Source organism: Chiloscyllium plagiosum, unplaced genomic scaffold (genome assembly GCF_037043375.1).
Source record: "Chiloscyllium plagiosum isolate Xiang-an unplaced genomic scaffold, Cpla_swu_hap1 HiC_scaffold_2, whole genome shotgun sequence".
In the NCBI taxonomy this organism is placed as follows: domain Eukaryota; kingdom Metazoa; phylum Chordata; class Chondrichthyes; order Orectolobiformes; family Hemiscylliidae; genus Chiloscyllium; species Chiloscyllium plagiosum.
Genome location: NW_028270140.1, coordinates 19,171,664 through 19,195,554, shown reverse-complemented (window position 1 = coordinate 19,195,554; position 23,891 = coordinate 19,171,664). Strand labels below are relative to the sequence as shown.

Here is a 23,891-nt window from a genome sequence, read left to right as displayed (position 1 = left end):
AACCATATGACTCTAAGAATGGCCATGGAAAAATATGCACTCTCTAAATTATACCAAGAAGGAGTAATTCTTCATTTCCTTGCTTTGCACTTAATGCATTCCTATATTTTCTTTTCCTATACTGCAGGAGTAACTACAAAGACTATTCAATGGAATCTAGGTTACATTTTAGGATCCATGCTGCACTGAACAGCTTGAAGAATTCCCCTACCTCAACACCTTGACCAGTTCCTCAGAATCAAATTCCTGAAGTACGTTGCAATAAATAAATATGTGTACGGGTAGGAGTGATATGCAAATCACATACTAGAGCAAAGTAATGCTGACATAATCTGCTGTCTTAGAAGTATTCTGAATGTAGTAATACGTCCCCCTTTTCCCATTTTACAAATTAGCCAGGGTTTTTTCTACAGTGCTGTAAAATGTGTTCAACTCTATATATCCTTGCATAAAAATAAAAGTCAGAGTTTTGTTCTTTATCAAAATCACATTTACAACCTTTGTTTTTACTTGAATGTGGGCAGGAAATGCTGGTGCAATAAAGTTAGATATTGATTCAGGCAGTTCATTTAAAAAAAAATTAAACATTGCTTTAAGCGTTCACATGAACATAGAACTGAATATCTTGCAACTTGAATGGAAGGATTAAAAAAAAACTTGCAATTGTTTAAAAAGAATCTGAAATAAAAGCAGAAAATATGAATGCTCGATTTCTTTTTTATGATCTGAAAATAAATTGATATTCAGCTGGAACCTTTCATTGGAATAGAGACTCACCATTGAAAATAGTACCTTTATTTACTACTGGTGGACTTGTTATATATATCCAGCATTTTCTGTTTCTATTGCAGTAAAGCCTTACTACAAGTGCATTTTCTCAGCATTATCCTGGAATTATTAGTTACTGAAAAAGTAAATTGTAATTGGAATACATTGGTGCGCATGAGCTTGCGGTAATAGATTTACTGTACATTGTGCAGCACTTATTATGGACTGATCAATGACTTTATGTCAACTCTAACTAAGAATGAACAATCCAAGACCGAAAACACAAGACCCAAGTAACTGAGTATGTGTGTGTAGTTCACTCACTTGAGCAATCCAGGTTTCCAATCCCAGTAATTTGGTCATATTTCTCCACTTAAGTGTTTAATACTGTGGTACTGGAGATTTTTCAAATCTCTATCTTGTTCTGTTGCTTTATTGTCAAATAAATTCTAAATCAGGTCACTGAGAACTATTGTTCTTGGTTAAAGATGCATACAAATCAGTTAGCCCATGAAGCTCCACAGTGCAACACATCTATGTGTGACTAATGAAGTTAAAAGCTTTGATCACCCCTGCTGTAATACGTTAACTCAAAACCATAGCAAGATCCAGGATCAAAATCTATATATGGGTGCAATTGATACAATAACTAATAAACTCCAATTAGCACATAAATTAATAGAATAATTATGGAATTGGCATTATTTTATATCATTTTCCCTGGGTTTTTATCCAGTATTCCTGCTTCTACAAATTGTCTTCGATTTAAGTGCAATTCACTATGTCTTCTTTGTCTCTACCATTGTTGTATGTCACTGCATTTCTCTGGTTATGCATAGGAAGAACCAAGTCACCAATATGAACCAAGGTTATAATTTACTCTATTCATCTTAGTAAATTTGGCCAGTACCTCCATATTGAAAATTGAATTGAATTCCTGAGATAAAGCTGATAAATTTAATTGTCCAAAAACATTTTGGGACCTCCATTTTATTCAGGGGGTGCGAGTTAGGTTTCAGTACAATAGATTTATTAAGATGACAAAGGTATTTAAGTTATTTCTTAAATTGTACCAAGTCCTGTTCACCATCTGACCTATGCTCACTGATCTACACTGATCCCTGTTTAAGCAGCGTCTCAATTTTAAAATTCTATCCGTGTGCAGAATCTTCAGCTCTCTCTGGCAGCTTGTTTTAAGACAGAAAGGATATGCAATTAAGCAAAAAGGCCCACAGTTGACTTTCGGACCCCTCTGCCAATTAATCCCTCACATTGGCAAAATAATGACCACCTAACGACCCCAATTTGCCAGCACTATTTTGAAATCAGCTGTCGTCATAGCAGCTAAAACGATGCAGCCAACTTGCCAACTTTGGGGGTGAGGGTGTTCCCTAGATCAAAGACACTTGGTATCTGTACAAAGAACTCCATATTGCAAGGCTTCTGCCTGTGGTTTGGGCCTCTTCTCAGTCCTGGGACTCTGAAACTTCTCCTTGTGCAGTGCAACAGCCTCCCCAGCGGTTCTGCTGAGAGTAAGAGTTGCTGGCCTGTAATTAGCCACCAGCTCTCAGTTGGCAAGATTTGTGCAGCTCTGGTCCAGATTCCAGGGAGGGGCCTGATTGACAAGCTTTCCCATAAAGAGGCAGTGTGGGTCTCTTGCTGGTTCTCTAGCATATAGGGGACACCCTCAACATCTTGATAAGATTCACCCCTTTGTTTCAAATCCCTCCATGGCATTGCTCATCCATATCTCTGTAAGCTCCTCTTGCCTTACAATCCCCATTGACTTCTGTGCCCTTTGAATTTAAGCGTCTTGTGCATTCCAAAGTATCATTCCATCAATGGTCCCTAAGCTCTGAAATTCCCCCCACAGGCCTCTGTTTCTATGTTTTTCTTTCTCCTCTTTTAAGACCACCCTTAAAATCCTGCCTTTTTTTTTACCAAGTTAATAGTCATCAGACCTAATTTTTTTAATTCAGTTTAGTATCCAATTTTGTTCTGTAATGCTCCTGTAAGGCACCTTTTGGATGTATTCTTACATTAAATGCACTGTATAAATATATTTTTGTTTAAAAACTCTTTCGTATTTTCTTTTAAAATTGGAATTTATGATTTAGTAAACTCAGTTCATAGTCAAAACTCAACTCCAATTGGTGTGGATATTTTCATTTTCTACACCTCAGAACGTGGTTAAAACTCTGGTCTAGGTAACAGAATTGGAGTTTTTGCCCTCATTGGTTCTCAGTGGTTTAGAATGGAGTGATAAGAGTGATCTTTCAAAATATTGACATAATTTGATAAGCAGACATTTGGAGTTGCATGATTTAGAGGTTTAGGTTGTATTGAGGTCGAGTGGTTTCAGTTTGGCCCACTGTTTATGACATAGCTGTGAACCAAAAATTTGCATTAATTGCTTGCATTTTCAAGACCGGAAACAAAAGGAGCCAAAATCTAAGTAAAAAATACAAAATGCTGAAAATTAGAAATAAAATGAAGGGCCACCAACCTGAAATGTAAACTCTGTTTCTGTTTCCCCAGATACTTACAGAGCTGCTTGGTTTTTCCAGCATTTTCCATTTGTATTTGAGCCATAATTTAGTTGGTCCCAGTGAGAACTGCCATTAAACCTTCTTGTAGCTGGATAGGATGTGTGTTAGCTTGCTGGAAGTCTCGCTAACCAGTCAGAGAACTGGTGGAGAATGCGCATCCATTGCTTCGGGAAGGCCTATGGAATCTAGGGCACTTTGAACATTTAAGTGCCCACAGTGGGACCCTCCCCCGCCATTCCGTGGAGATGGAAGTCCCATTCACTTACAGTTGCTGGCCAATCTGAGACTGACAACTTCTCATTGATATCAGCTATGACTCTTGGCTGCAATGCACCCATCAGCGGCCCAGGATTGAGAAGCACCCCAGGCCAAATTCGAGGTGATCATGAAGTGGGTTGCAGGGTGGGCAGGGGCGGCACAGTCATTAGCACTACTATCTCACAGCACCGGGGACCCGGGTTCAATTCCACCTTTGGTCACCTGTCTGTGTGGAATTTGTATGTTGTCGACATGGGTTTCCTCCCACAGTCCAAGGATGTGTAGGTTTTTTTAGATTAGATTAGATTAGATTACAGTGTGGAAACAGGCCCTTCGGCCCAACAAGTCCACACCGACCCGCCGAAGCGAAACCCACCCATACCCCTACATTTACCCCTTACCTAACACTATGGGCAATTTAGTATGGCCAATTCACCTGACCCTGCACATCTTTGTGACTGTGGGAGGAAACCGGAGCACCCGGAGGAAACCCACGCAGACACGGGGAGAACGTGCAAACTCCACACAGTCAGTCGCCTGAGGCGGGAATTGAACCCGGATCTCTGGCGCTGTGAGGCAGCAGTGCTAACCACTGTGCCACCGTGCCGCCCACAGTTTGGCGGATTGGTTATGCTAAATTGCCCATAGTGTCCAGGGATGTGCAGCTAGGTGGATTAGCCACAGGAAATACAGGATTGTGGGGATAGAGTAAGTTTGGATGGGTTGCTGTGTGGAGGGTCGGTGTGGGCTAAATGGCCTGCTTCCACCTTGTAGGGATTCTGTTGATTCTATTCTATTACAGACAAGGTGAGAGGCTGGGGGAAGGTGTCTTTCACTGGCCTTTCCCATTTCCAATGCCAGATCCCTTGAGTAGGCAGAGATTGACCATGGGACCCTGGCATGTGAGGCCACTGGCAAAGCCAGCAAGGTTTGGTGGGCAGCCTCCTGAGGCACAGGAAAGCCATGTGGGCCTCCATTTAAACTAAGTCACTACTAAAGTGTAATGGGTTCAGGGCTAGTGGGTATCAGCTCCATCATTAATGGATCAAATTAATACTGTACTGCTGGTGGCAAGGAGTACCGTGTTAGCCTCTTCCACCCTCCAATTTAATGGGGGGAGATTATCCTGCCATTGGGAGGCTAACACAGGACGTCTGTTATGGCCCACTTGTTAAATCCAGTCCTGTTGCAGCTCAGGAAGTATTTTATTACAACTTGTTCGTTTTGCAGAATGTTACAGTAGAACCTGTTTTTAAACTCTCACCAGAAAACTAAATGGTGTTGGGTAACTTGAAATACATTTCCCTTGGGCAGTGTTTTAATTAAAGCCATTGAAAACTAATTTCCTTGTTCAGCAAGGTATGTTTTTAATGTTAAAAATCGCACAACACCAGATTATTGTCCAACAGGTTTATTTGGAAGCACTAGCTTTCGGAGCTCAGCTCCTTCATTAAGTGGTGATGAAGGAGCAGCACTCCGAAAGCTAGTGCTTCCAAATAAACCTGTTGGACTATAACCTGGTGTTGTGTAATTTTTAAGCTTTGTCCATCCCAGTTCAACATCGGCATTTCCAAATTATGTTTTTAATGCAAGACTTCTGGGTGACAACCTCTTTCAATAGAGAAATGAGAAGTTTAGAACTGATATACAGATAAACTGATGCTTATTGTTAAATGCATTCCTCTTCACAATAAAATGCTTAATTCATTTTGATGGCCTTTCTTGTGAACTGGAAGATTATAGTAATGAACAACCTTTAAGTCAGTACAGGGTCAGGGAAAATGTGTCCTAGGAAAGTGCAGAAGCAAGCGATCTGTTATGATGGGGGTGACAGGAATAATTTAATGGCAAATGGAATGATGCAAGCCTAAAGGAGCTGATAATGGGATACACATAGGGATAGAAGATAGGTCAAGTATTAAAACTCAATTTTCTTAACTGACTCAAGATTATCACTGGGGACTGCAATATAATATAGAATGTTTATATTCAAGAGATTTTAGTGGAATTCATGATTTATTTTCCAATAAATCAATTACAGATCAAGAAATGACATTAATTGCTAGTAACCCTACTTTTTGGTAGAATATTTATTAAGACTATCCCTTTCTTTACGAATGGTAGCTGGCTATCATTCAAGTCCAGTCCTAACTTTTCGTTTTTATAGGACTTTAGCTCACATTAATGTGAGGAAACTGATTTTTGTGTGGTACTTATTTGGAATTAAGGAGTTCTTAGATCTTCTCCTTGCTCTTTTCCTTTGCAGCACATTATTTATTTGATTGCTGATCTTCACAAAAACACTATAGCTGTACAGTCAAGGCATTTCTAAGACTATTGTCATATTGCTGTGATTTCATGAAAGGGTGAATTGGCATGGGAGTCCACCTTTGGGACTCCACCGTGACCATTTCATTCAAGATGTCCTGTAAAAGAATTCTATCCTGATAACAGAAAACTGTACTCCATTCAGTCAATGCGGAAGTGCTGCTATTAAGGAAAGATGAATCTATCATGATGTTTGATTTAATTACCAGAGCATTTTCTTTGAAATATTTTTGTATATTTTATGTTGGGTCAAATCATAACTGTAATTATACTTGTGATTTTAATCCTGAATGAAATATGATGTGAGAATTCATTATTTGCTTTCTGAATGTCAACAGAAGTTGAAGTACATTTTGATGATAAACTACAACATTCCATGAATCTTGGTATATTAAAACAGAAATGCAGGGAGTGCATTTTGAAGCTGCAGTTATATACTATTTATTTTGTCCAATTAACATATGTTTTCTTATAATAGCTCTAAAAGAGAGGAACATTGGGCACAATTGTTTGGGAACTGTATTTTGGGAGATTCACATATCAATGCTATATATTTATATATTGGTCATAATATATGTTCATAGCCTATTCTGTGGTATGTGTTGCTTCATATTACGAATGAGTAATTATAATGATAGGTAATATTGATGAAGAGTACTCATCTTAGATGCAGCATTTATGTATTTTTTTTAAACAGCAGATTGAAATTCCCCCATTTTATTCAGTATGTATATTACCTGATGCATTATGTTCTTATTATTTGTTGGAATGTTTATACAGTAATTTGTCTGCATTGATGGTATTTGTATTTATTCCTTAAAACTATTAATGAAACCAAACAAAAAATCATTTTTGTTCCAATTTTAAGTTGTCTCTTACAATGTTTACAATAAAAAATTCTGTTAGTGACATGGAGTTTGTTTTTATTTTGAAAGACGGTACATTAGTTACATAACAGTTCCAAACCATGTATTATTTACACTGCATTCTGTCTAACTCAGCCAATTTCAGTGTTGTGCACTAAGCCTTCTAGCTTAACTAGAAAATCACGTGATTTATTATGACCATTTTTATCCACGCTGTTAGAATCAACTTTACTTGATTTATAAGCTAATTTATTTTGCCATTGGGTAATGCTAGTCAGTAGTATTGATCCAAGTAACTTTGTCGTATCCTTTCCCATGATCTACAGGAGAGATGATTCTGAATTGTCTCAGCTGATTGCATTCAAGTCTTATTACACCTTTGTGTCAGAGCTTCCAGCCAGATGACTCCTGTTCCTGTTTTATACGCCTGCTGTTTCTGCAACTGTGGGGAAATATTACCATAAAACATATCTTCCTAACCTTGGTTTGAAATGTAAAATTAGCTTCAATATAATGGATGTTTTTTTTTCCTTTGAGTTGTAACAATGAGACCAAGACTCAATTATTTTGTTTATCTTGACTTGAGGAGAATTGGAGATCCTGCACTGGTGGGGTAGGGGGTTGGGGTGGGGGTTTGACATATGGTAGCTATGAAAGCAAGCATTAGAACATGGGAACAGATGTAGGCCATTCAACCCCTCAATCCTGTTTTGCCATTCAACGACATCGTGGCTGATCTGTGGCCTAACTCCATATGCCTGCCTTTGGCCCATATCCTTTAATACATTTGCTGAACAAAACATTGTATAAACAGGATTTAAATTTAACAACTGATCTGGCATCAACTACAATTTGTAGAAGAGAGTTTCAAATCTCTACCATACTTTGTAGGAGTCTTTCCTCACATCTCTTCTGAACAGTAGGGCCCTAATTTTTTTTTTAACATTGCAGCACAATATAGGCCATTCGGCCCTCGATGATCCACTGACTGTGAAACCAATCTAAGCCTATCTAACCTACACTATTCCATTTTCGTCTGTATGTCTATCCAATTATCATTTAAATGCCCTTAAAGTTGGCGAGTCTACTACTGTCACAGGCAGTGCGTTCCATGCCCCTACTACTCTCTGAGTAAAGAAACTACCTCTAACATCTGTCCTATATCTATCACCCCATAATTTAAAGCTATGTCCCCTCATGCTCGCCATCACAATCTGAGGAAAAGGCTCTCACTGCCCACCCTATCTAACCCTCTGATTATCTTATATGTCTCAATTAAGTCACCTCTCAACCTTCTCTCTAACGAAAACGTCCTCATGTCCCTCAGCCTTTCCTCATAAGATCTTCCTTACATACCAGGTAACATCCTAGTAAATCTGCTCTGAACCCTTTCCAATGCTTCCACATCCTTCCTATAATGCTGTGACCAGAACTGTACACAATACTCCAAGTGCAGCTGCACCAGAGTTTTGTACAGCTGGAGCATGACCTCATGGTTCAGAAACTCAATTCCTCTACTATTAAAAGCTAGCACACTGTATGCCTTCTTAACAACCCTATCAACCTAGGTGGTAGCTTTCAGGGATCTATGTACATGGACACCAAGATCTCTCTGTTCATCTACACTACCATTAGCCCAGTATTCTGCAACAATGGACCCAAAACAATTCTTTGTGGTACATCACGAGTAACTGAACTCCAGGATGAACATTTTCCATCAACCACCACCCTCTGTCTTCTTTCAGCTAACCAGTCTCTGATTCAAACCACTAAATCACCCTCAATCCCAGGCCTCCGTATTTTGTGCTATAGTCTACCATGGGGAACCTTATCAAATGCCTTACTGAAATCCATATGCACCACATCAGCTGCTTTATCCTCATCCACCTGTTTGGTCACCTCCTCAAAGAACTCATAAGGCTTGTGAGGTATGACCTACCCTTCACAAAATCATGTTGACTATCCCTAATCAACTAATTACTAGACTATTCTCCCCCAGATCTAGACTCTTCAGTCTACCTTTACCTACCTGCCTGCTCCTGAAGACACTGGATTTAAAGACAATAAATCACATAGTTGGAAGATTGAGTGAGCAAAGTGGAGAAATTGGGCAAGGGAGGAAACAGAGTGCAGAAGTAGTTGGGAAGCATATCCGTATTTTAGATATATAAAATCTCTATTTCAACCTGTATTCCTGATACTCTGAGACACATTAGTAAGAGAATAGCAGTTTTGACCTCTTGAGCTTTAACTCAGAAAAAATTGAAATTGCATTCAATTTTTTTTCTCTCAGATCATCTAAGTGGGATGTCAGTTTTTTATATCTACTTTGCATACAGCATATTTTGCAACAGAACAAAGTTCTGAATAAACTATGTTTTAATCAAGTGTTTGAAGACTGACTTAAACTGCGTCTTTCCCATCAGCCTTCCTTTTGGATTGCAAAGTTTGGAACAGAATTTCTGCTGTGGGTTTGTCCCATTTAGCCAAAGATATTTTGGAACTTATTTCAAATTGAAATTTAAAAAAGCAGTTCAAATCACACGAGATCACACGATTGGAAAGATAAAGCATATAACGGGCTTTACTACTGAACTCTGTTAATTTTGCTTGTTTGATTAGTTTATTCTACAGACATTTATTCTACTGTTAGTATGAAGTCTTGAGGAATCTGATTAAATGCATATTCATGTGATGATATAGCTCTCTATAACAAAAATATATAATTATCCCTTGCAAAGCACATTAATAGAGAGACTCAGACAAATTAAATTAGAAGAACCTGTGATATTTGATGTTAAAGTAAAATGAACGATTTCATGCAAATGTGCAATTTTCATATTGCAAACAGCAAAACACTTTCATGTGAATTATGTCAATTTGCACAGTCAGAAACATTGGGAGTAATACCAACAGAACAATGCCTTTCAAACAAGTGTGCTTGTATTGTGTTCTACAGACGATTAATTGTTGAATTCTAAATGCATTGAGATTTTCCTTGCCCTGCTTTGGTCTGTTACCAATTAATTGGTAAAGGATGATTGTTTCGCTAATGGCGATTATTGCTGGATTGTGCGTTACGATCCACTTCGGAAGAGTAAACTGATTCCATTCTCTGTCCCATTCCTTGACTGGTCACAGCAAAGTCTGAGGGCTGAATCCTCCCCGGCCCTGAATGATATGAATCAGTTGGGAATTTACCGTGAGAATGTGGAATCAAAAGAGATGTTGAGGGAACAAAAATCTGATTTTTTACCAAGGTTTTGATGGCGAGATGAGCAGCTTGCTAGTGTGCAATGAGAGGTTTATTTATATGCATGAAACATCTCACTATTAAGTAATTACTCCTTATATGCTTTTTGTCATTTTCCAAGGCAGCAGAGAGAAATGAGATGGTGATAATTCCCAACTGGAAGTGTGATGGGCATCTGGCAGCTGCAGTTCACCAGCCTCCTCTCCAGGCTTCTGTCTTGGCCAACATTCCCCAATATCTCAACACACATTCCATTGGCGTTGCCTGCTTGCAGCCTCCATCCAGGGAGGCTGGAATTTTCAAAGCATAGTATCACCACATTGTCGGATGTAGTCATAGAGTCATAGAACAGTTCAATACTGCAACACGCAGTTGACTAATGTTTTACATTGCAATGTTGCTGCCGGGCCACTAAGTGTGGGGACGGAGATACCCATGGGACAGACTGTATTCATGGCTCTTAGCTCATTTACTTAGAACTTTGTGCCTACTTGGATACTCACAGCATCTCTACCTTGCCTTACCTCACCTTCTTTTATTGCAGATGTACAGCTAAGCAGCTTGTCATTTTTGGCGTGCAATGAACAGTCAAGGGGAACTATAGTCCTTCAGGAAAGGTGATATTAAGAAGCAATTGTTCAAAACAGAAAGCCCTAGTTCTCATTTGATCTCTGAATTGGTCTCCCCTATCAGACAATATAGTTCCTCTATCCTATCAAATCTTCCAATATTCTGAGATATCACAATTAGATCACTGCAGTAGCCTTTTATAACTTATGAAATACAAAGAAAAATGTCAATATTTGCTTTGGATCAGGAGCATAAAATTGCTTGCTCCGTTGACATGACCCAGGTGAAAGTGTCTTGGAACTGCAGGTTTCTTAGGAGTCATTGAAGGCAAATCCAAAATTAGGGTAGAGGCTTGGTCCCAGAGGTGGGCCTTAGAGTGCTGGTACTTTGTCTAAGATATGAAGACAAATATAAAACATCCTTTCAGCTCACTGTTGCCTGGGCCAACTTAATGACAATCCATACATCCCACTAATTTGTAATTTTCTCCTCGACCTACCATGTCAACTCACCCAGTATTCACCATGGGCAGACTTCAGGACACGTGCTGAGATGAGTTATAGAGTCATAGAGATGTACAGCATGGAAGCAGATGCATTGTTCAAACTCATCCATGCCAACTAGGTTTCCTAGATTAATCCAGTCCCATTTGCCATATCTCTCTAAACCCTTCCTATTCACCTACCCATCCAGATGCCTTTTAAATGTTATAATTGTACCAGCCTCCACCACTTTCTTTGGCAGCTCATTCTATTCATTGCACCCCTCTCTGTGTGAAAAAGTTGCCCCTTAGGCCCCTTTTAAATCTTTCCTGTTTCACCTTAAACCTATGTCCTCCAGTTCTGGACTCCCTCAACCTACAAGAAAGACCTGGGCTAATCATCCTATCCATGCCCCTCATGATTTTATAAAGCTCTATTAAGTCACCACTCAGCCTCCGACACTCCAGGGAAAACAACCTCAGACTATTCAGCCTCTCCTTATAGCTCAAACCCTCAAATACTGGCAACATTCTTATAAATCTTTTTCTGCACCCTTTTATGTTTAACAACATTTTCCTATAGGAGGGAGACCAGAATTGAATTCAGTGTTCCAAAAGTGGCCTAACTAATGTCCTGTACAGCCGCAACATGACCTCCCAACTCCTAACTCAATGTTCTGACCAATAAAGGAAAGCATACCAAACGCCGCTTTCACTATCCTGTCTACCTGCGACTCCACTTGCAAGGAGTTAAAATTAAGTTCTTAAGTATCTATTGAAGAAATCACTTTATAAATGATCTCATTTATAATAGTCATGCAGATTCTATGAAGAAACTATTTGAATGTAAGTGGCAAACTGATTTGTCTTTCTCCATCTTTTGCCAAAAGTTCTTTTAATTCTGAGATACAGTGCACTGAATATCTCATCCCGGTTTATTTTGGTCATCTATTCTCTTCATTCGCCTTCTTTCCTGTCAATTTCCCCCCATTTTCCTTCTCACAATCCTGACAGCCCTAACTCCAAAGTGTCAACTGTGGGTCATATTCATAGTCCTGACTAATTTGAGTGGAGTCATGAAATCAAATCCCACTGAAACAATTGATCATGCAATTAAGGCTGACATTACTACCGACAGTACTGACAGAGTGACTGAAGTGCCATCTTACCAGGTGGATGTTAAAGGTCACGTGTCTGTAGATTGAAGAAGAGAAGCAAAAGGGACTAGATTAGGTTAGGATATCTGGTTGGCATGGAAGAGTTGGACCGAAGGATCTGTTTCTGTGCTGTACACCTCTATGACTCTTATGACTTAAGCAGCAGTATTTCCTCAACTAACATCCAAAACGATATGATCTATTCAGTATGTAGTTGCTGCTTGTGAGACCTGGTGTGCAAATTGACTGCCACACTTGCTGCACGACTACAATGATTAGATTTCAAAAGTACTTAATTGGCTTTAGATTGCAAAAGGCAGTACTGAGATTCGATATGAAATAACTCCATGAAGGCTGTATCCAGTCAACAAGTCACCTTTTATTTACACGTTAATAATACATGACATTAAGACCACTAGCACAGAGCCGATTCCTCAAGTGAACAGAACTCATGAAGCTCCTGTTCTTTTTTTTTTCTTTTTTCTTTTTCTCTTCTATTACCCCCACACTCCCGCTTAACTACATTAGTGCTTATTTTTTCCCCAGCACCCATGTTGTGTGTGTGTGTAGGTGTGAGACACAATGAAAGACACAAGGTGCACAAATCTTTATTTAAATTTCCACCACCAGGAAGAAAGGAAACACCTGAGTGGCCAGTGACAAGCAGTGCCTTTCACATCAAAGGGTAATGCTGTGTGATCAAACAGTGAAGGGCAGGGCAGGGATTAAATCAAAATAGAATGCTCCTGTTCTTATCAGTCAGCCAGGGCTTCCTGATTGGACCATGTTAACATTCACAATCATGGAACTCAAATTCAGTGATATCCACCTGGCTGACCTTATTACAATCACAACAGTATAAAAGCCATTTATTTTCTTTTTGCTTTTTGTGCCATAGTTTCATGCGCCCTAACTGATTTATGAACCCGAGTAAAGGTTTGGACATGCTATGTTCAACTATGAGAGGTAACTCAGGTGAATATTATTCTCACCTCCAACCTGAACTATTTATAGTCATCTATTTGTAACAGGGGTTGCTGGAAAGCAGTTACAAGTTAGACCCAGGCTTAGCTTCCTATCCTAACCCAAGGATGGTAAAGTCAATTGTGGCATTCCACACTCCTGCTCTACAGGAGATAAACCCAGACCAGTAAATTCAATCCAGGTCCACCTTCATCTGTATGGTTTCACTCAATCATCCCGTTGACATTTTTTACTCCTTGGCTTTCTCAGGATTGAGCTTCAGGCCACTGGGATTCATTGTCCTGCACTATAAATGTACAAAGGCCACTTTTCTAGCTGATCCTTCATTTCCTTGAGAGAATTGATCAAATAGAATCGGAAGGAAAGTTTTTTTTTAGCAAATCAGGCATCTTTAAGGACTTTGATTTGCTTTGATATTGTGAGTAATGGATGTTTTTTTTTGAATTGATATTTAGGACTTTAGCATTTAGTATCTATTCCTAATTGTCTTTGAGCTGGATAACTTGTTAGGCCATTTTAGAAGGTAGTAAAGTGATAGTGAGCTACGGTTCATTTGGTCACATTACTGTCATAGTTCATTAAGGAGTTACAGGATTTTGATCCAGTCTACAGGGCAACAGATCTGAAATTGAAAATTGGAGTAAGACTGGATTACTCTTTTTCAGATGTCATGGAATTAAAGTAGGCCTAATGGCCTCCTCCTGTGCTGTAAATATTTTTCTATTGCCTCTGACAACTGAATGGAAGTTCAAATGCAATGGTTTGTGAAAAGGACCTTTATTGAATTTAGTACAGTTCATACACATCTTCAGTGAACAACAGATAACTTTACATGGTGTTAGTAAAGCTATATAATGAGGGTGTTATTTCAGCAAACTCCATAGCTGTGAAATACTAAAATATTACGGAGTCATAGCTTTTTCTTGGATTATGAAGCTCATTAAACTTCACAATTTGAGAACAATTCTGCCTAATTATGTGGAAAAGTTGATTAAGGTACACTTCATCATAAGAAGAATAATCCATTAAATACAATGTGGAGTAATTGTATTGTGGGGACTTGAGATTGTGTGAGTGATTGGCGGGTCTACAACCTATCAACCTTTGGGAAGTTGACGGAGATGAAATCGGGAGGGTATATTCTAATTATGAATGTTATGTTACAGCACAGCTTTATTTGAGAAACCCAGGTGATGGGGAAAGTCATCCAATATGTTGAGGAATTTCGTGGAAATTTAAAAGATTAACTTCATCAAGAAATTTAGAAAACAGGAGAGAAGAAAGACAGAGCAAGGGAGTACTCTCTAGCCCTGAAATGTCATGTGTAGTGTTAAGTTGAAGGGATAAATCAAATTGCAAGTTGAGATATGCTGAATTTTATGGGGCGCCATGCTGTGGGCAGTGTTAATTACTTTGAAGTGAAATCTACTTCCCATTCATGGGAAGAAATTCTGCCTTAGTGAGCTGCTGACCCATCAGGTGACCAGGGGCTCAGTAACCCAGCAGTCCCACTGAGGCTGGCCACAGTTGCCAATACAGGTGCTCTCCAATATTAATGATCTGAAGTAAGTTGTTGGGTGGAGATCTCAGCGAGGGGAATGATTGGCTGGGTTTGATGTCTGGAAAGGGTAGTGTTAAAGGAGTCCATGGAGGGTCCTTCCAATGGGCCTTGAAGACCTATGAAAGAGATATACCATCTCTCTCCCCTCCCCTCAACCTCCCAAGGGGATTAATGGACCCAAGGTCAAATGTGTTACCTGATGGCTCGTGCATCACCTTAAAATTTCAGACAGATTGGAGATGGAAAACCACTTGATTTATGTGTTTCCTGCCTTAAAGCCCACCAACAGAGGAACATAGAATTCAGCTCAAGATAAAAACTCACTTAAAATCAGCAAATCTTTGCAACTGCAATGCGATGGAATCATGTAATTCATGATGTAATTGACCATAAAACTCTTTGTAAGGAAACCGACGCCGGTCTACCATGAGCATGTGCAGAGAGAGGTGTTGGAAACTATATTAGAGAGCCGTATATGATAATCTAATATGTACAGGTGTGAATCGAAGAATGTAATTGTACTTAAGGCCTTGAGGAGCCTTGTGTAGAGAACAGGAGCAAGCACACTTATAAGCAGTTTATATACCACCTACCAGCAGATTAGATTCAGTGAGCTAAGTGGTCAATTATAAAGGTATAATGCAAATAGTATGAGTATTGTGCCAAATGCCTCCTGAAATCTATTCATTGGTTAATCCTACAGTTTTTCTTGCGTTATGACTTGTATCTGAAATGTGAAAGCACAGCGTTTGGATAATGTAGGGAAAATTAAGCATTTCGCTCTGAATTAAATCTTATTTGCATGCACAACTCTCAATACTCATCTCTTTTATCCTCTCAATAAAAATATCACCAGACTCTGTTACGTGCATTAAACTAACTGAAGAATATTTTTCCGGGGTACAGTGCCACCTATGGGAAAAGAAATGGGAATAAGTAATGGACTTTCATTAAAAAAAAAGTGAGACAACAACAGAATGCAGAACTTACCTTTGATTTTTTGTTATGTTTTGCATCACTGTTCTCCATGCAGGACTTATTGTGACTGTGTTCCCCTTCTCAGTGATTAATTCAGAGCAATAACCTCTAGGGAAGCAATACAAAATGCAGATTTAGCTGCATAGGTAATCATTCTACTTTATGCATGTGGGTCATTAAAAAAGTTGCAGTAGTTTTCAAAAATACATCCCTGTCATGCAGATTTACTTGTTGCACTGAAACTGGATTTAAGTGTGTTCACTGTTTTTCAGAGTGGTTTCTTAGTAATGACATTCCAGCCTTCAGGTAAAGGTTCTGGGATCACTCTCACAACAGGGATTTGAGCACATAATATTAGGATGACAGTGCAGGACTGAAGGTGTGCTGCACGTTAGATCAGATATTAAACCATGACCCCATCTAACCTCTCAGCTAGTTAGAAATGGTTTGATAATACAATTGCAAAATCTATTCATTTCACATCAGTCATCACTGAAATTGATTATCTGGATTTCCTTATTGCTATTTGTGGGACCTCTGTGCAAATTAACTGAAGTTGTTTCCTGCATCTGTAAAATATAATAAAAACATGCAGAACATGAATAAATCACAGTTCATGACTTTATAGTTCAAAGTGACGAATGATGAGTGGGAATGGTAATGGGAGGGAGAGTAGAATGCAAGGAAATGGGGAAGAAAAGACAGAATTAGAAACTTGTTTATTCCCTCCTAAAATGCCAACTCAGACCAAACCAGAGTCAGCACTGATTTAGGACTCACCTGCAAGCATTAGCATAGAAACCCCGTGGTTCCAAGATCCAGTTATTTAACTTCAAAGACTGTAAGTTCACGTACAGTGGGTGCATTTTGCACTCCCCAGAAATATCCCTGCTACGTGGGAATTTCCACCAGTTCTCCCTGGAGCTCCGCTGGTTGTTTCTGCTGCCAAATGGCTTTGCTGCCTTCCTCCTTTCTGACAGTGCCAACCTATAGGCAACAAGTAGTGGCTCATCCTGAGAGTTTGTGTCAAGGCAGTAGAGGCTTTGAGTCAGAGCATCGTGTAATACCAGACTCCCACTGTCATCAGTAAACTGGAACTGAAATCCTATCACATCCAATGTCCACTGTCTCAGGATGGTGGAAACATTAAATGTGTCATATCCAGAAGATGGCAGCTCACTCAGATTCAAAATCTTCTTGTCAAGTGGATCACTGATGGTGAGGTTTTTCCCTTCCAAACCAATATTATGTACGGTTACATTAACCGTCAGAGACTTCGGATGGAGAGTTCTTCGCAATAGCACCAACTCTGCTGCCACCATGGAGGGCTTGAGTTTGGAAATGTTGAACCATATCCATCCTGGATTGTCATATTCAGGAACTGAAGTAAACATAAGCAAAATTAGTTAAATTTATCAATCAGTATGAGGTGTGTTTGATTCCTTTATCAAAGATTTCGTTTGCTACATTTCCAATATCCCACCGGTTCTAATGCTTCAGTACATTGCAGGTGCTATTTAAATTAAAGTAATTGCTGTGATAGGGTTAGCGATGGAACGTTTGTATTGAATTGACCTTTTTAGTCCTCTCCCATCAGTAGAGATTTCTGATGCATCAATAGATAATTGTAGAAAGGAGAAACAAGATCAAATATCAAATTCACGAGATGAAGTATTTTTGTGCTTTGATCAAACTTTTCAGTCTCTTTGCTACTGCTTTACCTGAGTCGGGATTGCTTTTTTGGATATTTTGCTGTATATTCTAATTTCTGTTTTAACTTATTGAGCTTACTTCTCCATTTCACGATTGATGCTCTGGTCTATCATTATGCTCTGTGGCAAAACAACCACAATGATTTTGGGTTTCTTTTGTACTGGTTTTTTTGAGTACAGTCTGATGTTGGAGAATTTGCCCACCGTTTATTTTTCACTCATTCACGAGATGTGGAAGTCACTGGTTTGGCCAACATTTATTGCCCATCCCTAATTGCCCAGAGAGCAGTTAAAACCATTGCTGTGGGTCTGGAGTTACATGTAGGTCAGAGCAGGCAAGGTAGCAATTTCCTTCCCTAAAGGGTGTTAGCGTGTCAGATGTATTTTTCCAAAACTCAACAATGGTTTCATGTCGATACATAATTCCAGATTTTTACCGAATTCAAATACTAATGAATTCAAACACTGTCTGCCATGGGGGTGGAACCAGGTTCCCAGGACATTTACCTGAGTCTCCAGATTAACAGTGTAGCAATATTATTACAGTTGTAACAGTCTTATTTCAGAAGTCAAAATAATAATGATATAATCTATGCTAATCGTTTGATGCAGTGTGGAGGGAATGTGCATTGTTGAGGGTGATTTTAAATAAGACATTGAATTCTGATACTTGAGTAGGATTTTAGGTTTTTTGGAAACCTTTGAGGATTCAAGTCAATGTTTCTTCATTGATGATATTATGATTGATAATCGCCTATTTTGCTTCTTGTGTGACATCAATAAAAGATCTGGACCATTTTTCAAGAAATATTTTAATCTTCCACTTACTGAGGATGCCATCAGATGTTTTTAATGTATTATGCATCCAACCAATGAAAGTCATATTTCTGCTTAAAAATAAATCCACCAGTAATTTGCAATAAATTCTTAAAGTCAATTTTTTCCTTTCTTCCTTGTGTGGGTATAGCTGGACATATGCTCAGTCATTTACAGCAAATAACCAGGCAAAGCAAGAATTTACAGCTAAGAATAGGTTTTATGAAAGTATTGAGCCTTACAAACTGTATAAACAATTAAATTATAATACACCGTACCTTTGATACTGCGGAAGCTTTGCACCAGAGTTCCCTCAGTGGTAGTGGAGTCCTTGGTTTCTGATGAGCTGAGTTGCTGATAGATCAGTCTCATGTAAGGGTGAAGCTTGGTACGTCGTGGAAATGTAAGTGTGTTTATATGTAACATTTCCAAAATGGCTTTACTGAATGGTTGCTGTATTTCATGGTCGTCTGCATAGGAATTTGTTACGTCTGACGCCAAGAAGCAGACGAACAACAAAGCTCCAGAGAGAAAGTTGAACGGTCCCATTGGCATTCTGTTTCTAAGCTCAGTTTTCCCTTCACAGCACACCCTTGGCCGAGTGCGATGTGTGCCCTGATTCTAGAGGAAGAGGAGGGGTGGGAGTAATGATGAACTCCAGCCAGGAAACTGTTGTTAATTAATTGCAAATTCTTGAAACGTTTGGCAGGTTTTGAAACTCATTAGTAGCATTATGAAACAGCAGGAAATCTGCAGTGAACCCTCCAGAGACTGGGAAATATGTTTGGAGTGCAGTAACCCACTGGACACCGCAAAAGCTTTACTGCTGGGTGATCTATTAGCACTCCAAGTACTTTCCAGCTTGATTTACTTTTTCAAAAATATTATTTTTCTTTGATCTCTGTGGGTCACATCCCATTCGGATTGAAATTGGACAGATGGGCTGCTTCAAGATGTATGCCAAAGGCTTTATCATTGCCTAACTTTGGGTCACTTCCAGGGTCATGTGTAAAGAATTGGGTAATAGGTCAAATTGGACAATGAATTCAAAGGCAAAGTAGGATGAATGGCCTCATTCTGTGCTTTAAGTTTCTATGATTTCCTCCCTAATTTTTCTTCCATCCCATTTTGTGTTGAAGCACAGGCCTGTGCTCACAGCTTCCAGACTAGAATTTTGCCAAGATGAAATTCAAATCCCCTCTGAGATAAAGTTGAAAATCACACAGGTTATTGTCCAATAGATTTATTTGAAAATACAAGCTTTCTGAGTGCTGCTCCTTTGTAAGGTAGCTAGTGGGGTAGGAACATAACATAGAATTTATAGTAAAATATCAAACCTAGATTGCTGTTAAGTCTTTAAACACTTAGTATGGGGATGCAGGTTTTGATTGATTAATATGCAAATCCCATTACTTCTTTCAAGTCACAGTCCCAAGATAACTTAAACTTTTATGAAAACAAGGTGACATCTCAGCTCAGACAATACATTAAAGGTGTGCTGTTAGAGTCTGTTTGTATCCTAACCTTGAGTCAGACTGGTTCTATTTCCAAAGTAAGAATTTATAAAATGTTACATTGACTGACTGTCTACAGATTGTGTGATTTTTTGAACAAAGTAGAATGTATCTGCAAATACAAATTTACCCCATAGACTTACACTGTATATGTATGTGTGTGACGGAGAGAGAGAGAGTGTATGTATTCAAAGGATTGTGCCAACATAGTGCTTAGTGTTATTGTGGTTATCAAAGTTTGTTGTCAAATTTTTCAAACCACATCCAAGGCCTTAAAACTAAAAATTATACTGTGTTGGTAAAATTGATTTTATTGACTGAAGTCTTTTGGGAAATGCGTTTGAAAGATATGGTCGACAAACATGACTAGCACTTCTTTAAAAAAATCGCATAGTTTGAAATATATATGTACCTTTAGAGATACAAAATACACACAAATCATTGTCCAATAGTGGGCAACAAAAGGTGTTGCCATCAGTAAGGTGATGGAAGGTGTCAATAACAATGCTATTAAGCAACACCTACTCAGCAATAACCTGCTCAAAGATGCTCAGTTTGGGTACCACCAGGGCCATTCAGCCCCTGACCTCATTACAGCTTTGGTTCAAACATGGACAAAAGATGCTGAATTGCAGAGGGGAGGAGAAAGTAATAGCCCTTGACACCAAGGCCACGTTTGACCTGAGTGTGACATCAAGGAACCCTAGCAAAACTGGAATCAATGGGTATCAGGGACAATCTCTCCACTGATTGGAGTCATACCTGGCCCATAGGAAGATGGTTGTGGTTGTTGGAGGTCAGTCATCTCAGCAGCAGGACATCTTGCAGCAGTTCCTCAGGGACTAGTGTCCTGGTCTCATCCATCTTCAGCTACTTCATCAATGACCTTCCCTCCATTATAAGGTCAGAAGTGGGGAACCGATGCTTGCACATTATTCGGCACCATTCATGTCTGTTCACATTCTGAAGCAGTCCATGGTCAAATGCAAGGCTTGGGTAAAAAAGTCGTGAGTAGCATTCAAGCCAGATAAATGCCAGGCAATGACCATACTCAGTAAGAGACAGTCTAACCACTGCCCCATGACATTCAATATTGTTTCCATCACTGAAATCTCCACTATCAAAATCGTAGAGGTTACCATTGACCAGAAACACAACTGAAATTACCAAATAAATACAGAGGCTACAAGAGCAGGTCAGAGGCTAGAAATACTGCATCAAGTAACTTCCCATCTGACTCCCCAAAGCCTTTTCACCATCTACAAGGCACAAGTCAAGAGCAATTTGATTTGATTCAATTTTATTGTCACATTTACCAAGATACAATGAAAAATATTGTTTTGGGTGCTGTACAGGCAGATCACAGTAATAGAACAGAATGCAGAATACAGTGTTACAGCCTCAGAGAAGGTGCAGAGAAAGGTTATATGAGAGTTCCATTCAAAAGTCTGATGATAGCGGGGAAGAAGCAGTTCTTGAATCTGTTGGTGTGTGCTTTCAAACCTTTGTCTCTTCTGCTTGGATGGGAGGGATCTATGATTATGTTTACTGCTTTCCCGAGGCAGTGAGAAGTATAGATGGAGACAATGGATGGAAGGTTGGCTTCCATTATAGACTGGGCAGTGTTCACAACTCTGTAATTTCTTGCAGTCTTGGGCAGAGCAGTTGCCATACCAAGCTGTGATGCATCCAGATAGGATACCTTCTATGGTGCCCCTATAATAATTGGTAAGACTCATTGTGGACCTGCTGAATTGTATTAGAAATACTGTACTATAGAAGATTTATATTCTGATGGATTAATTTATTGATTTATTGTCACATGTACTGAGATACAATGAAAAGTGTTGTTTTGTATGCTATATGGCAGATCATACCATAAAAAGTGCATCAGGATGGCAGAATAGAGTGCAGAGTACAATGTTACAGCCACAGAGAAGGTGCAGAGAGAGAGAGAGAGAGAGAGAGAGACCAGAATTAAAATTTAAGAGATCCAGTTAAAAGTCTGATCACAGTGGCGAATAAGCTGTTCTTGAATCTATTCGTATGTGTATTCAAACTTTCATATCTTCTGCCTGATGGAAGAAGGTGGAAGAGAGTATACCCGGGGTGGGAGGGGTAATTGGTTATGTTGGTTGCTTTCCTGAGGCAGTGGGAAGTATAGATGAAGTGAGAGGATGGAAGGCAGGTTTGTGTAATGGACTGGGCTGTGTTCATGACTCTCTGTAATTCCTTGTGATCTTGGGAAAAGCAGTTGCCAAACCAAGCTGTGATGCATCCAGATACATTGCTTTCTATGGTGCATCTATAAAAATTTGTAAGGGTCTTTATGGACATGCTGAATTTCCTTAGACTCCTGAGAAAGTAAAGAGGTTGTTGTGTTTTCTTGACCATTGTACCAATGTGGGTGGACCATGACACCCACGGAACTTGATGCTCTTGACTATCTCCACCTCAGCACCAATAATACAGACAGGGGTGTGCGCTCCACTCCACTTCCTGAAGTCTATGAACAACTCCTTCATTTTGCTGATGTTGATGGAGAGGTAGTTGACTTCATTGCATGCCCTAAGCACTTAACCTCTTTTCCTATATTCGGTTTTGTCATTGTTTGAGATTCAACCTACAATGGTGGTGTCATCAGCAAACTTGTAAATGAAGATGGGGTGGAATTTGGCCGTACAATCATGAGTGCATGTGGGACCTCGGTATTGAAGATTATGGTGGAGGAAGTGTTGTCGCCTATTCTTACTGATTTCGGTCTATGGGTCAGGAAGTCAAGGATCCAGTTACAGAGGGGGAAGCCAATACCTAGATCTTGAAATTTAGAGATGATTTGGTTTGATATTATGATGTTGATGGTGGAGCTGTAGTCAATAAGCAGGAGCCTGACACGTTATCCAGATGTTTCAGGGATGAGCTTAGGGCCATAGAGTTGGCGTCTGCTGTAGACCTGGTAGGCGAATTGCAAAATATCAAGGCAATTTGGTGGGCTGGAGTTGATGTGAGGCATGCCTAACCTCTCAAAGCACTTCATGCTTAAGGAGGTCAGAGCCACTGGATGGTAGTCATTGAGGCACGCTGCCTGACTTTTCTTTGGCACTGGGGTGATAGTGGCCTTCTCAAAGAAAGTGGAGTCTTCAGATCATAGTAAGGAGAGGTTAAAGATGTCTGCGAATACTCCAGCCGGCTGGTCTGCACAGGACCTGAGTGCACAGCTGGGGACTTCACCTGGGCCAGTCGCTTTCCGTAGGTACAATGGAATATTCCCCGCTTGTCTGGATGAGTGCAGCTTGAACAAGACTCAAGAAGCTTGACACCATTAGGGCAAAGGAGCCCTCTTGATTGACACCGCATCAAAAAACATCCACTCCCTCCACCCCTGACGCTCAGCTGCACTGTGTAGTACCTACAAGGTGCGCTGCAGAGATTTTCCAAGGATCCTCAGAAAGCCCCTTCCAAACCCATGATCACTTCTATCTAGCAGTCAAGGGCAGAACATACGTGGGAAAACTACCACTTGCAAGTTCCCCTCCAAGCTACCACCATTCTGATTTGGAAATATCACCATTCCTTCTGTGTCATTGGGCCAAAATGCTGGAATTTCTTCCTGAAGAGCAATGTGAGTCAACTACGCCACATGGACAACAGCAGCTCAAAATGTCAACTCACCATCACCTCCTCAAGGGCAACTAGGGATGGGCAATAAAAGTAATAAATGTGATCATTGAGATGGTGCAATGAAATGCTTAAGTGGCTGATAATTGGCCACTTAAGGGCCTTAATTGCTGGCAAGTCAAGAAGGTTCACATTGGACATGCCCGGCACTTAATTGGTGAAGTAATGAGAAGGGAGTGAGATCTCCCCAAGGCCAAAACACCCAGCTATTTGACAAGAAGGAGAAACAATTGCTCATGATAGCTCTGGAGGGAACCTCACCCCTTTCTGTCCATCTCTCTCATTACCTCCAGGAAGAGGAGTATCTCAAGGGTCCAGCAAATGAATATAGATGAGGAAATAGTTTTTGAGAATTTAATGGGTTTAAGAGGCAACAGGTTCACTGAAACAGATTGTCTGAATTCTTGGATTTCATAGA

At 39.7% G+C, this 23,891-nt stretch overlaps 2 protein-coding genes across 7 annotated transcripts in view; one reads left to right on the top strand and one right to left on the bottom strand.

Annotated features, from left to right (window-relative positions):
* The window catches only part of ttc39b (tetratricopeptide repeat domain 39B), a 130,026-nt gene extending 123,214 nt beyond the window's left edge, over positions 1-6,812 (top strand). For all 6 annotated transcript variants that reach the window (XM_043720582.2, XM_043720574.2, XM_043720557.2 and 3 more), the window contains one exon: positions 128-6,812. In XM_043720582.2, the coding sequence (XP_043576517.2) occupies positions 128-224 (97 nt within the window). In that variant the 3' untranslated portion in view covers positions 225-6,812. The remainder of the gene's footprint in view (positions 1-127) is intronic.
* A 7,162-nt stretch (positions 6,813-13,974) lies between these two features.
* On the bottom strand, positions 13,975-18,909 carry LOC122564968 (bone morphogenetic protein 2). Its single transcript, XM_043720535.2, has 4 exons — positions 18,560-18,909; positions 16,534-17,134; positions 15,766-15,861; positions 13,975-15,687 (listed from the first exon to the last, which is right to left on the bottom strand). Exons 1-4 carry the CDS (start codon positions 18,834-18,836, stop codon positions 15,570-15,572), a joined length of 1,092 nt encoding a protein of 363 aa, XP_043576470.2. The 5' UTR covers positions 18,837-18,909; the 3' UTR covers positions 13,975-15,569.
* Positions 18,910-23,891: the final 4,982 nt, after the last annotated feature.

Coding starts and splice junctions, on each gene's coding strand:
- LOC122564968 (XM_043720535.2), bottom strand. CDS start 18,836: ATGCCAATGGGACCGTTCAACTTTCTCTCTGGAGCTTTGTTGTTCGTC. Junction 17,135..18,559: donor AAGCTTCCGCAGTATCAAAG/GTACGGTGTATT, acceptor TGTTTACTTCAG/TTCCTGAATATGACAATCCA. Junction 15,862..16,533: donor TTCTATGCTAATGCTTGCAG/GTGAGTCCTAAA, acceptor TTGCTTCCCTAG/AGGTTATTGCTCTGAATTAA.